The sequence below is a fragment of the Lytechinus variegatus genome, chromosome 13 (assembly GCF_018143015.1).
Source record: "Lytechinus variegatus isolate NC3 chromosome 13, Lvar_3.0, whole genome shotgun sequence".
NCBI classification, from domain to species: Eukaryota; Metazoa; Echinodermata; class Echinoidea; order Temnopleuroida; family Toxopneustidae; genus Lytechinus; species Lytechinus variegatus.
The window spans coordinates 30699137-30714469 of record NC_054752.1 but is presented as its reverse complement, the minus strand read 5'-3'; the positions used below and the strand labels follow the sequence as shown (position 1 = coordinate 30714469).

Sequence of the window (15333 nt, the reverse complement as noted above, 5' to 3'; positions counted from 1 at the left end):
TGATAACCCTTGACCGCAACACGACGTGTCATTGCTCGGGCGTCAGTGCCAATAAATCATAATATGTCATGTGACCTCATTTGATATTCTTCATAATTTGTATTTTCTTTATTTGCATGAGTTTAAAGGGAATATGAGAGTAATGAGTGATAAAAATCGAAATTTCGTGGGTTTTTTTTTTTCTATCAGTTACTCGATGTTTCAAAACGGTGTAAAATGAAATGAGGATTTGATTTGCTTACTTTTCTTGAACGAGGAGTCCTCGCTTAATTGTAGGGTGTCCCCGGGTAAAATGTAAGATAATGTCCCCTGAAGTAGGTCATTCAACACACTTTCACACACCCCGTCACACACACGCGCCTACCCTCACCCACACCCAACTGTTCACAGGCACACTCACACCCGTGATCCACACATATGCACGCACAAAAAATGGTCCATAAAGCCAGCAGAAGGGAAAGGAAACTGGGGAATGAGGAAAAAAAATTATGTAACCCTTCTAATATCCAGTGTGCGGCAGTGATGAGACATTGTTAGGTCAAGGTAAAATATTTCTGGCAAGACAACGAGATGACACGATTGATTACAGTTTTAGCCCATCAAGCCTGCAACCGGTTGACAGTTTGTTTGCAAGTTTACTTTTTAAGGATCAGATTCCGTCTACAATGTGGTTCCAGCTTGCATAAACTTTAAAAAAGATATAATTTGTTAATGCTATATCTGTTAAAAGTTAACTACATCCTTGGATTTTATTTGTCGATAACAATTTTGTCATGAACATTTGTATTTGATATAATAAAGATATTTTTGTATAGGAAACCCTTGTGTACAGGAGTTTATGCAAAAATTATCATGTCAAATTGATCGAGTAAATGTCATTGAAGAATCAGGGAAACAGAGTGAAACTGAACATGTAAACACAATCATTTCATCGTAACCAGTTTTAAAGTCATAACAGTTTTAACCTTTGGCTGTATTCAAATTCGAGAAGCGATGATTTCATAAACTTGTTTGATCCCACGTATTTCCAGGTGAATGAATTAATGTCTGAGATCGTCACAACCGGGATTGGGTCTTGTGTACAGGCCTACACAGCAATGGTCCAAATAAATATTCAATCAAATCGTTGTTCACTCATCTAATCAATCTCATCTCCTTACTCAAGGAATCTCTGAAAGGCTATTCTTGCAATGCAACCATGGAGTTGATGCACCCCCGAAACACTGTTTACTTGTGTTTTCTTCCTGTATTTGGCATATTTGGTCCGCCAGATCCTCAAAGACGGTCTGCTCCTTAAACCTCATCTTTCGTCTATGAAATTCATGTGTCGAATGAAAATGTTGCTTTAGGTTCAGAACCTACATGTAGCCATTTCTAACTTCCTTGTTTTTACTATGATAATCAACGTGTTCAGCTCAAGCTCAACCCATGGATGATAATAGGTAGCTTTGGAATTACACTTCTGACATCATAGGGCTTATCTCTGAAAGCAGCGGATCGAGGCAGAAAAACAGAAGGAAGGTGTATTAAAAGACACACGCACACACAGATAAAATGTATTTTAACAAGTCCGCCAATTGTATGATTAATTAATCCTACACAAAAACAATGCTAACGAATTAATTCACACTAGATCTAGTCGCACCAGCCACGATGGAGGGTCCTCCGGGGGTCTTCCAACGATAGCATCAAGATCACGTACCAGAGCGTTAGCCTCGCTACATAATTCATAGAATTATTTCTTATGATCAATGATGGCCAGCTAATTGTGGTTATGTAGAGTTTCATGGTTTTGAATAACTCAAAGATTGAATACTGTCTTTCCTTTTGTAGCTTCAAAATGAGATTTGTTAGCACTATGGTTATACATGGTACAGAGTGTGTTGGGTGTGTGTGTGAGGGTGTGTGTGTGTTCAGGTCTCTATAAGGGTGACTAAACCTCTGTTCTTAGTGCACCCACCCCCTTCCAGTCTGGAGCGCGTGCTCGTAAATCAGATTTACTTGATATGATAATAAATCATAACTCTTTTTAGTACCACGGTGAGCTGAGGCACGTACAAGTCGTGTTGATTCTCGACAGAATGTGTCATTGCCATTACCATCGTTCATTGAACAGAAACCATCAGAACCTATGGGTGGGACTGTACACGGCTTCTATTTAGAGGAGAATACATGGATTGAGCTATCGGGGGTAATGCTTCACATAGCATTAGAAAGAGAGGAAACAAGGTTGCCGAGCTTATCACAAAGGCATTTTAAGGTTTAACGAAAAAAAAAACCCGAAAGCGTTTGATGCAACATTTACATTTATTTTTGTATAAAAAATAGAGTATAATTATGTAGTCAGTATTTCCGGATGGGGAATGTGAGGATAGGGGCAGCCGGCCCCTACCCTCATCTCCGCGAATGGCCATGGATGTATACATGTATGTCTGTATGGAAAGTGCGATTTTCACAGTGAATATTTACCAGGTTTACGATAGAAGGGGATGAGGTCCCGTGTTTTGCCCCCTCCCTGTATGCCTTATCGCATAATACTGTATATCGTCGAGATGATCTTCCTAAAAATATGAATCTTGACCAAGGGCCCCCTTTTCTGGTAAAGTCCCGTTATAATGCTCTTATTTCAAACCTCTGAAATGAATTAACACATTTGATTTATTAAAAAAGAATGTACTTATCATTTTCAATCAGAATTAGCTTTAATTTTGTTATGATTCTTTCTTTTTTTCTTTCTTTTTTGCTTTGTCCAGGCGTTTTGCCGAGGGACTGTAAAGACGTACAGCAGAGAGGTTCGACTTCGAGCGGAATGTACACGATTCAACCTGATCATAACGGCTGGCCTTTCCAAGTTTACTGTGATATGGTAACTGATGGCGGTGGTTGGACGGTACGTGCATTCTTTGCAGAACGAAAAAAAATATTTAGAAATAAATTACCTTTTCCCATAATAACTCAATTCCATTAATTTTGGGGAATTATCCTTCCCTATTATTTCCCATTCTTTTTCTATCGTCCAATCTCTTACTTTTTATCTGATTCGATTAACTTTTTTTTCATTCCTTTTTTATATTCAATTTTCTTTAAATGAATTTATTTTCAGGGACATTTGATAATGAATTGACCCAGTAAGACATCGGTAAAACAGACTATCAATGTTCTTCATATCAGCACTTTTGATGAGTGCGGAACAGTATTGTAACATCTTAATAATTTATGGCTTTACAATAGAACTAAAAAATCCCTTATTTGCTGTGCATAATTTTTGTCTCACCTGCGAAGCAAAGTGAGACTATAGGCGCCGCTTTTCCGACGGCGGCGGCGGCGGCGTCAACATCAAATCTTAACCTGAGGTTAAGTTTTTGAAATGACATCATAACTTAGAAAGTATATGGACCTAGTTCATGAAACTTGGCCATAAGGTTAATCAAGTATTACTGAACATCCTATTAGAGTTTCATGTCACATGACCAAGGTCAAAGGTCATTTAGGGTCAATGAACTTTGGCCGAATTGGGGATATCTGTTGAATTCCCATCATAACTTTGAAAGTTTATGGATCTGATTCATGAAACTTGGACATAATAGTAATCAAGCATCACTGAAAATTTTGTGCAAGTTTCAGGTCTCATGATTAAGGTCAAAGGTCATTAGGGTCAATGAACTTTGGCCGAATCGGGGGTATCTGTTGAATTACCATCATAACTTTGGAAGTTTATTGGGCTAGTTCATTAAACTTGGACATTAGAGTAATCAAGTATCACTGAACATCCTGTGCACGTTTCAGGTCACATGACCAAGGTCAAAGGTCAATGAACTTTGGCCGAATTGGGTGTATCTGTTGAATTACCATCATAACTTTGAAAGTTTATGGATCTGATTCATGAAACTTGTACATAAGAGTAATCAAGTATCACTGAATATCCTATTTGAGTTTCAGGTCACATGATCATGGTCAAAGGTCATGTAAGGTCAATGAACTTTGGCCATGTTGGGGTTTTTTTGGTGAATAACCATCATATCTCTGTAAGTTTATTGGTCTAGTTCATAAAAAGTGGACATAAGAGTAACCATGAATCACTGAACATCTTGTGCGAGTTAGAGTAGTATTCAAAGTCAGCACTGCTGCTATATTGAACCGCGTGATGCAGGTGAGACGGCCAGAGGCATTCCACTTGTTATCTCTACCTACCTATTTTTCAAAATTTATTTCACCCTCCAACATCGGAGAAATTTTGAACTTTCATGTAGTAATTCGACGGTCCATGCACGTAGCAATACACATCATATCGTCTCCCTGTAGCACATTGGTCGATAGATGGTGCCACAACAAAATCATGCAATTACTGGTCCATGCTTTCAGCCTGCTATATTGTTCTTTTGAATGAAAATTTAAAGTTGCTCATTGTATCTAACATGGTCCAATTTTGAAGACTTGACACATCATCAAAGTGTGAGAAGTGGCAAAATATTTATATATTTTATTCAATTAGTTCTAGAAAAATAATTCTAGTAGTGGTGTCGAGTTCCTCCACATTTTTAAGAGTGTTTCGTAGGGTAATACTCTGATGACTGAAATGCAAACGATTGGGGAAAAATTCAAAGTTTTGAGCCCGAGTTTTTCCATCTATTTTGAATATTTCCATATGAATCGACCGGAGGCAAATAATACACTTCGTACGAAATAAAGTGTCACCCGACAGTGAGAATGTAAGTCATCATGTGCATATTTCAAATTCACCTCATGCTATCAATATCAATCACAAAGTAACTTGCCACAGGCCTACATGCCAAAGTGTCATCAGCAAGCTTCGAACAGTTATATATGTATAACACCTAAATGCATTTCATCCAGTGGAGCAACTTCTATCAGCAGTTGACATGCTTCACCTTTTTTTCGTTACAGGTCTTCCAGCGCCGTTCGAATGGTTCCGAACAGTTCCGACGCGGCTGGGCCAGCTATCGGAGGGGCTTCGGCTCACCCGAAGGCGAGTTCTGGCTCGGCCTTGATCGACTACATCGACTTACGTACCAAGACGAATACGAACTCAGGGTCGATATGTCCGACTTCGACAACATCGCAGTGCATGCTGGGTATACATGGTTTAGGGTAGACGGCACAGCGTCCAATTATAGGCTACACGTTGGAGAATACCACGGAATCGCAGGTAAAAAGAAACGCCAAGGGAGCCAATAGGGGTCTGCGTTTCCCACGACGCACAAATGATTCAAGTACATAGAAAATGTATTGTCGATTTCTCTTCATGACAGAGAACAACCAAGAAGTCTTTGTCGAAAATTGGTTATTTAAAATATCAGTTTCGTCCTAAACTCTGGACAAACAACATATTTGCAATTTTTCGTCACCTTCCAAACTCAGGACGAAATTCCTGTTCCGATTCACCACTTTCCGACAAACACCTCCCAGCTCTACTATGTCATCTCGGGCAATTTCAATACATTTACTGTGTTCTTAAATACGTCCCCGTTGTAGTTGCAAGAATACCCTAATGACATTGAGCATACGACCTGATTGCATCGTAGAAAATTAGGCGACGTGCGCTTAGTTACCTATAATGACAGAAGGATGATCAGTCGTTTATGATCAACTATGTATCCGTTTCTTCAGTAACTAATATTTTCGGCCCGTATGATATTTATTTCAACAAGGTATCTCACAAAAAAGTTAAACCTCATTTGAATATTCTAGTTCTAGGGGTTAGTTCATTTACAATTGAATCAATTCTTAGGGTGACAACCACGTAAAACGTGCTCAAAGCTTCCTCTAGAGATATGACTTAACCATGGCAAGGGAAGTAATTATAAACATCACAATTGCATAACGTTTATTATTCATAAATCTCTATTCGACTTCGCTTTTGAGGAGAACTATTGATGAGTAAACGTCCTAGACGTGCCAATTTCCCTTGAAAACTCCCTTGATCAATCTCACGTCCCACTTAACCTAGTATTCTGATTGATTTTCAGGTGATGCACTGTCCTACCACGACGGTCAAGAGTTCAGCACGAAAGACCGCGACCACGACTCGACCAATACGAGCCACTGCGCAAGAGACTCCGGCGAAGGAGGGTGGTGGTATAACCGCTGCCTTGAGGCCAACCCGAACGGTCTCTATCTCGGAGGCCATACGGAACGGACACGAGAGGGCATCGTGTGGACACCGTGGAAAGGAGCGAATTACTCGTTGAAGATGATACAACTGAAATTGCGCCCAGTTGCAGATTAATGTGGAAAGAAAATGCAGCGACAGTCATGGTCCAGCAACATTGTGTAGACAGTCACATCCAGAAGAGACAGAAATTCGATTGGATTAATTAGGACACTAACAGATAGTGGGTAAAGACCCCTAAAGACAACGAAGTGTCAACCAGAAATCAAAAAGAGGAGCGATTTGTAGACTTGTGGTTTGGCGATAATACCGACATTAACATTAAAGAAGTCAAGGAACTTGGCTACATGCTGCGTATTACGACATTGGACGGGTTCAAGTTCGGTTTTCTTTTCCTTTTTTCCATTATGGCAATGTGACTGAAGTTTTGAGGGAAACATACGCCTCCAAGATACCTCAAAAGTCAAATGATAAAATACTTGATTTGTTTTTAGAGAAGTCACTCCGAATATTCAGCAACTCTCAATGATAACTGTGCTAACAAAATAGTTATGTGCTTGGGTTTGATGAAGGTCGGTCTTGTTTGTAACTAGCTTTCATAATCAGGTTTTGGAAGATGGTATTACCTAAGCCTGTTTATGAAAGTGGTTAAAAACTACCAAGTTATTGTTGTAAATACTAGTTGAAAATATGAAAACGTTCAACACATCAAGCTCACTTGCTATGTCACTAGTCATTAACTTGTAAACATGTATTGCTGTCACGGGCTACCGACAATTATAGAAGAATAAAAGGCTGAAATTCAGATGAACTAGCTTGGTGTATTCATGGTATAGGTGGGGTTGGAGTCGGTCTATTTAGTGGAAGGCAACAAGTTGATAAAAGAGTTGCATTTGATCGCAACTTAAAAAATCAAAGGCAAGTCCCTGACACATCCCATATACAAGACCCAAGTCCCTTTGATCAGTTTAGAATCAAGTTGTGTTTGATTTTTGGACTTACGTTTGATTGAAGCTGTTGAACGGTTTGTAGCAGGTCTCAGGGCGATGGAAACTATTCGAGTATGAACACTCTATCCAGCCAATGGGATGTGGTGACGGGTTTATTTCCCCGCTCTTGGGATGCATCGCTACGTTCTGTTTACAGGACATCTTTTTTGTTCGAATAATTATGTCATGAAAACCAGGAATGCAGTACATGATTCGAAAACGGTTCTTTTTTTTCATTAGAGGGTTTTCGCTCCATGACGCACAACGGGTTCAAAAAGAAGTACATGTGTTCAAACTACCCATCAAATGACAAGGAACAGGCAAGGAGGTCTTTGTCGAAACTTGGTGAAACGGAACATCAGTTTCGTCTTACGTTCGGAACTAACGAAAAATTGCAAATATGCCGTTTGTCCAGAGCCCGGGATGAAACTGCTGTTTGAGTCACCAATTTTCGACAAAGAATTTTTGTTGTTCTTTGTCACGAAGGTCATTTTGGCAATACATTTCCAATGTTCTTGAATCGGTCGTGCGTTGTGAAGCAAACACTCCCGATCGTCTTCAGATTTCGCCTAATCATAAGAAGTATCTTAATGAATGAATAAGAAAACTGAAGAATAGAGAATTCACTAATATTAGTGTGTATTTATCATTTTCATACGCCGTTTTATGTATGATATTTCCAAATTTCAACTGTGGCGTAGATTATACTCGGATTTTCTGACTATTGCCTTTACGTGTATTATGTACCAGGTGCTGTGTAAATGGAAATATTTTTAGATTTAACTTATTGAATATGCTTTTTAATTATAGATTTCAATCATGTTATGTACTGTATATAATTATGTAATGCTTATAGTCGTTAGACTTCTATTGCCATTATTTTCTAATGATATGTGGTTAGTGTTTATTGTATATCTACAGTCAGTCCAACTGTGCGGGAGTGAAACATTCGTCAGGGGCCTTGTTAACTTGTGTGTTATAGTGGGAGTGGATTCCACCAAAAAAATGATCAAAATAAACATGTGGACTCTTTAGCTCGTAAAAATATATGGAATTCAATTTTATTCAAATGGTAATAACTAGTATTGTGATATCTATTATCTATTCATTTATTTAGATTAATTCATTATGGGGTACTTCTATATAAAAGACCGGCATTTACAAAAGCTCGCTTTCTCAATTTTCTCAATATTTAACGACAACGCGTGCATATAGGCCTATAACCGCCTATAACACATGTTATTTGCTTTATCAGAAGTCTTTTAATGTTATACAAAATATGCATTTTTGTACATTGGATACTTACATTGATTGCTTTATGTGATAAAGGACCGCCATTTTCAAAAGATTGTTGTTCCTTAAGGGCCTTTTCACATGTGAATCTTGAATCATCATTGTAATGATGATTGCAATTCGTCTTTAGAATCATCGGACCTTTCACACACTCACTCGAAAAATGTGATTTGAATGGAATGGAACTGGAATTCACCTCCGGAGTAGAATTTTAATTCGTGACTGTGATTAGCGTCTGTGATTCTAATCATGTTTTAGTTTGGTTTCACACGTGCTAAAAAATTAATTAGCCCTTTTTTTCATAAGAATCATTCAAATTACATTTTTTTACCGTGTGAAAGGTCGGTTAGTCAAGCATTAGCGAACGTAACAATGACCTCCACGAAAAGCGCTTCTCGTGGCTTTTTAAAAATGCACGTCTCGTATGAACTTTTCAGGGAATAGTAATTATCATAAAATATTGATATGGGTCCTACTCAAATGATTGGCTGAAATGCATCATGTGACCAGTCATTTATTTTAGTTAACAAATTTGCTAATAACTTGTTCTGATGGCTGATTCTATTGACCGGTCAGGGTTGCGAGATGACGATGGTTTATCAGATAACAAGGATCCACATCACGCGCTGAGATCCCATCTGACGAGCAATTCAGAGTCTGCATAGCAGACTTGGGGGTCTTCGCTTAGCGACGTACTCATCAGTATTCAGGAACAGAGTAAGACCGTGTTTACACAGTGACTCGGCTCGTGGGTTCGACACGCGAGCCGCGCTTATCACGACAATTTTATGCTGTGTAAACGCGATCAATGTGATCCGCGAGCCTTGTCGAACACGACATTTTTTATCCGCCAAAATCGTAGGTTTCAACCAGCGAGCCGAGTAAGACTCGCCTATGTTTTTTTTTGTGTGTGTAAACAGAAAGCCGTGTCGAACCCGCATGACCTAGGTCAAATACGGCATATATTTGTGACGTCTATTCTACTTCCGTTCGTGATCCGCGGGCTGTGTCGAACTCGCCTTTTTGTTTCAGTATAAACGCGATCACAATTGCCCTCTTCGCAGCGTTCGACCTTGCCTGAGGATTCAACACTCGAACCGAGTTGTGTGTAAACACGATACATGTTTTGACAAAGCCCGTCAAAATTAACTAGCAAAGAAAGTTGGGAGGTCTTTGACTGATATTGGCGAACCGGGACAGCATTGTCGTCCTAAGTTTCCGAGCTGACGAAAAATCGCTAAAATGCCGTTTGTCGAGAATCATTTTATTCATCAATTTTAGACATCTTGAGACTTCTTTGTTTTGTTTTTTTAATGACGGGCATTGGACAATACTCTTTATCTGTTCTTGGATCTTCCATGTGTCGATATGCGGAGACTCCCAAATAATGTTCCGTTGCCACTGATTATATTACCGTATAAATATGTTATAGGATGTATATTTAATTGAAATATTACTGTGACCGTGTTCCGATTTCCTCACATTCTCGTATTCTACGCCTCATATACCCCATACTTCGGATTATATTTGAATGTACTGTATTTCATTGTCTCATGTGTGAAATAAAATAGAAAAATAATTATTGGAAACAATTCATATGTATTCTTTGTCAGCTGTGTAGTCATGTTAAATTAGCGTATAAAAGCAATTATGATATGACGGCGATTGCGATGATAATAAAACATAATGACAATTATAATAGTAAAAGTTGCTATAACAGCAACAAAAATTTTAGTAGTAATTGTAGTGAAAATGATGATAATGATAAGATTATGATAATTGTGATAATAATGATAATAATAACAATATAGGGCATTTGTATCGCGCACATATCCACCTTGATAGGTGCTCAAGGTGCTCCCGTATAATCCTGATAACAATGAATATTGTTGACCTATAAATAATCGGTGATGATTGTAATATAATCATGATGATAATAATAATTGTATGCCTATATTTACGCTTAAATGTACAGTCAAATGCAAATCAATATATATGAATATTTGTTGCTTTTTTGTCCATAGTAGACCACAGAGTCACATTTAAAGGTCAAGTCCACCTCAGAAAAATGCTGATTTGAATCAATATAGAAAAATCAGACAAGCACAATGGTGAAAATTTCATCAAAATCGGATGCCAAATAAGAAAGTTATGGCATTTCAAAGTTTCGCTTACTTTCAACAAAATAGTTATATGAACGAGACAGTTACATCCAAATTAGAGAGTCGATGATGTCACTCACTCACTATTTCTTTTGTTTTTTATTGTTTGAATTATACAATATTTCAATTTTTACGAATTTGATGATTAGGACCTCCTTGCCTGAAGCACAAAATGTTAGAATAATGGAATTCCACGTGTTCAGGGAGGAATGAAACTTCATTTCACATGACAATGACGAGAAAATGAAAATATTTCATATTTCATATGATAAAATACAAAAGAAAATAGTGAGTGAGTGATGTCATCAACTCTCTCATTTGATGAAACTGGCTCGTTCATATAACTATTTTGTTGAAAATAAGCGAAACTTTAAAATGCCATAACTTTCTTATCTTACATCCGATTTTGATGAAATTTTCAATGTTATGCTTGTTAAATTTTCTCTTTTTATTCAAATCAAGTTTTTGTTAGGGTGGACTTGTCCTTTAAACTCAACTGTAGATTTTGTTATATCTTTAACATCACCGGTCCATGGGACAGTTTATTTAACCAGACCATTGACTAACTTTTGAAACTGTAATGATTTCACAAATTAGCCAAGAGGAAAAAGAAGGAAAAATAACTGAAACATAATAATCAAAACTTTGACAAAACAATGGACAAAAACACATTTAGCACTAAAAATAAGAATGAATGGATGATGATTGCATAAGAATATGAACAGAAATTTGTGAATATGAACAGAAGTTCATATTCATCTGCCACGAACAAACGAATTATCGATCAATAAATATAGTTTATGATTTCAGTTAGGTAGGTCTATTATATGTTTGCCTTCTCCCTTACACATGTTACAGATAATAGATTTATCAGACAGGCGTGTCGGTCAATACCTGTATAATCATTAGGACGCATTGTTGCAACTTACTTATTCCAACCTTGGTGCGAAATGATGATTCATAACTACACTTTGTATTATACACTAATGCCACATGTCTGATAAATCTATTCTGTAAATATACGCCAGCTTTGAACTTGTTTGCAACCATAATTATGCCAGTATAGTCCTCGTTTTAGACATTAAATATAATCTGGGTTACGAGCGATTGATCAAAGGAAGATTCATTCATTACGCGGTGAATTTTGCGGTCAATTTTTTTCGAGCCGTCCCGGGCTCCTGGATCGACCGTAAGACAGATATTCAAAGAAATCCAAGCTAACCGGTTAGGCCAGATCATGGAACGATTTACAAATCTCCTGACCGTCACTGTGATCGTCTTCGTACTCGTACCGGTGCAAGGCCACAGATCATTCCAGTACTGCAGGCCGAAGTGTCCTGAGTGTCCACAGGCGGGTCTTATTCCCTTGGAGGACTGGCAGCTGATAGAGATCCAGAATGCCCAGAAGAGGGTCGCCGCTCTCAAGACCAACCGCAGCATGACTTATAGCAACACCATGCCCATCGTTTCAGGCTTTACAACCAGTCAGGTAGGGAGTTTAAAGGACAAGTCCACCCCAGCAAAAAGTTGATTTAAATAAAAGAGAAAAATCCAACAAGCATAACACTGAAAATTTCATCAAAATCGGATGTAAAATAAGAAAGTTATGATATTTTAAAGTTTCGCTTAATTTCACAAAACATTCATATGCACATCCTGGCTGGTATGCAAATGAGGAGACTATGACGTCATCCACTCACTATTTCTTTTGTATTTTATTATATGAAATATGAAATATTCTAATTTTCTCCTGATTGTTAAGTGATACAACGATTAATTCCTCCCTGAACATGTGGAATTAGCATTGCTTAATATCATATGGTTCAGTCAAGTTGGTCCTTATTGTCAGATCTATACAAAATGAAATATTATAAAATTCAAACAATAAAAAACAAAAGAAATAGTGAGTGATGGACGTCATCAACTGAGTCACCTAGTTGTGCATATCACTGTTTTGTGAAAAATAATCGAAACTTTAAAATGTCATAACTTTCTTATTTTCCATCCGATTTTGATGAAATTTTCAGCACTATGCTAGTTTGATTTTTCTCTATTAATTCAAGCCAGTATTTTCCTGTGGTGGACTTGACCTTTAATGATGCCCTTTCATAAATGCGGTGATCTGTACTGCGGTATTATTTACCGGTTAATTTTACGGGTATCGGGATCCATGAATATTAACCAATCCTTTTCCAAAACTACTATAAAATTATCAAGGGCTCGATCTCCAAGTTCAATATAAGATTTTAAGAAAACGTTGCCGTGCCTCTGTCCACCGCTTGCCAAAGAAGTTGTTTCACCCACATGTTACTTCGAAATGAATTAATATCATCCACTTTTATACACTCAAATGCTTCTAGGTTACCCTTACATGCATGAATTATGACTCACCCGATATGCTTTTACCATGTTAAAAAACTTCTGGAGTGCGAAAATACAGATTTGCAGATAGTACTTATATTCCTTTATGTTATATATATATGTAATTTTCATATCTGATTATTTTCTAACAGAAGGAACAGATGAGGGAAATATTCGGCCAATACTTCTTCGGAGACCAAACATCAGCTGACGAAGATATCATGTTGTGGGACGAAACTAACCCGAGTATTCGACGCCGATTCAAGCGCGGCGCCGATCACCTGACTCGGGTCTGTCCGGTTATCCGAACTCCGAATGTTCTTGTGACAGTCTATGATGCGAATGGTTATGTCATACAAGTGGTTCAGGTGAGTTTTCAGATTTCAGATTTCCCTACAATTATATGCAACTTGAAATGAAACAATATTAAGTAAATATCAAAGTTGATATAAAGTTTACATAGAATATATAAACATTTCAATGAATTAAAATAACAGTTTACTAAAAAATGTTTAGCCAAAGCCATATAACAGCCTTTTCTCTGTATTTGTTTTCATAAGCATTGTTTGGTAGCAGGATCGCTGATCAATGTTTTGGACGGGGGGGGGGGGGGGGGTGAAGAAGAAAAAAAATCCGAAATTGTCTGCGCACCTTATAGGCCCTACCAAACTTTGCGCCGACAAGTTAACAATTTTGCATGTTTATTAGCATTTTAAGTCTTGTTTAATGATTTCATAGACTCGGAGATTAAGACATATATTTACATATAGGCCATTCGGCCATTCGTTTTAGTTTCGGTACTGCTACCGTCAGACTGGACATGATTACTCGATTATTAGAAGACCAATATTTTTTAGCGTCCGTTAAATGAAAAACATCTTATTTTTCTTGATGTATCTCAGGCCGACGGTCATACACAACGGGTGTTCCGTGAGATCTGTGTAAACCCCCTTTCAACATGTTCAATATGTTCAAAGATCGGTGCTTCCTGCACATGTATGTCGACTGTACGGTTTGCTTACATTGTTGGATTCCACGTCGACATGGACAACCAACCAACGCATATCCAAGCTTATCGTATTCAGATCGAGTCATGTACCTCGGTCATGTCAACGGATGGACCAAAGGCTGCATAAAAATGTGGACCAGACGCAAAACGTGAATATATTCCGACAGGCGGTGAAAAATAGAGAATTAACCTATTTATTTATTATTTTATTTATCAAGATCTACATTATTTCACTAGGATAAGGATCACTTTCATCCTGGTCTTGATATTGCGAAAAAAACACAAAGGAAGAAAGAAAGATAGAAAGAAAGAAAGAAAGAGAGAGAGAGAGAGAGAGAGAGAAAGAAAGAAAAAAAGAAAACGAAAAAAAGGAGAGGAAATGAAAGGGAAAATGAGGAAAGATTATTAAAACAAGAAAAGAAAAGAAAGAAAGCAAGCAAACAAGAAAGAAAAAAAAACACACACAGAAAAACACTCCAGAGGAGGACTTAAATGCTGCAAAAACTGACCGAATTGTCCCAGTCGATTCAGGACGGCAGAACAGGCCAAGTAACCCACTCCCTGGAATCACGGATCTTTGTTGTTATTGTTGTCTTGTAGATGTATATTTTGTTTTAATGATGATTCATTTTGTATTTAATTTTACTCTCACATTTTTTCCTTGTCATGATTACTCCCCTCTCTTGTGGATCTTTGTTATCTACTTGCGTGTAATGTGGGATACCTATTCTTAATTAGTTATGCTTATTGTTATGGTACACTGTTAAAGAAATTAGTTGAATTACTCAATAAAATTGTGGCAAAGAATTGCCTTAATTTGTTCAAGTATTTGTGAGTTTGGCTGTTTTAAGTGAAATTTGCTCATTTTCTTTGCATCCATTTTACTCAAGAAAATTAAGTTACAATTACTTAATTCAAATAAGTAGAACAATCACTAAAATATTTGAAAAAAAATAATGGGGAGTGGAGTATCGTGATTCGAAAGTCCCCTCCCTCATCGTCCCACTTTTAGTGGCATCATTTTCATCTTGGACATCCTTTGCCCAATATTAGACGTTGTGCATTGTCACTTACCTGTACATGTATAGGTACTGACGTTGATATTTATACGCGATCATTTCATTCTTACAAATAGAACAGTAAGAATAATATAAGAGTTTTCCGAAAACCTAAAAAGAAATCTGAAATTTTCTGCTAAATGACTATTTAATGTTGCTCTTTCTTTGATTCAACAAAAGAATGAAATAGTTAGCACACCCTTATCCAAAACAATTTCAAACACAAATAGATATGACAGTTATTAAAAAAATTACTTGCTCTAATGAATATTCATGCATTATTTAAATAAAGCGTTAATTGAAAAATATAAGTACATTCAACATGATTTAA

At 37.3% G+C, this 15333-nt stretch overlaps 2 protein-coding genes across 2 annotated transcripts; both read left to right on the top strand.

Annotated features, from left to right (window-relative positions):
• The first annotated feature begins 2698 nt into the window (after positions 1–2698).
• Positions 2699–7149, top strand: LOC121426812 (fibrinogen C domain-containing protein 1-like). Its single transcript, XM_041623209.1, has 3 exons — positions 2699–2890; positions 4906–5167; positions 5988–7149. The coding sequence occupies exons 1-3, from the start codon at positions 2714–2716 to the stop codon at positions 6245–6247; spliced, it is 699 nt and encodes a 232-aa protein (XP_041479143.1). The 5' UTR covers positions 2699–2713; the 3' UTR covers positions 6248–7149.
• Positions 7150–11462: 4313 nt separating this feature from the next.
• LOC121426895 lies at positions 11463–14271 on the top strand. The gene is made up of 3 exons (XM_041623301.1): positions 11463–12063; positions 13088–13303; positions 13838–14271. The coding sequence occupies exons 1-3, from the start codon at positions 11812–11814 to the stop codon at positions 14069–14071; spliced, it is 702 nt and encodes a 233-aa protein (XP_041479235.1). The 5' UTR covers positions 11463–11811; the 3' UTR covers positions 14072–14271.
• The last annotated feature ends 1062 nt before the right edge of the window (positions 14272–15333 follow it).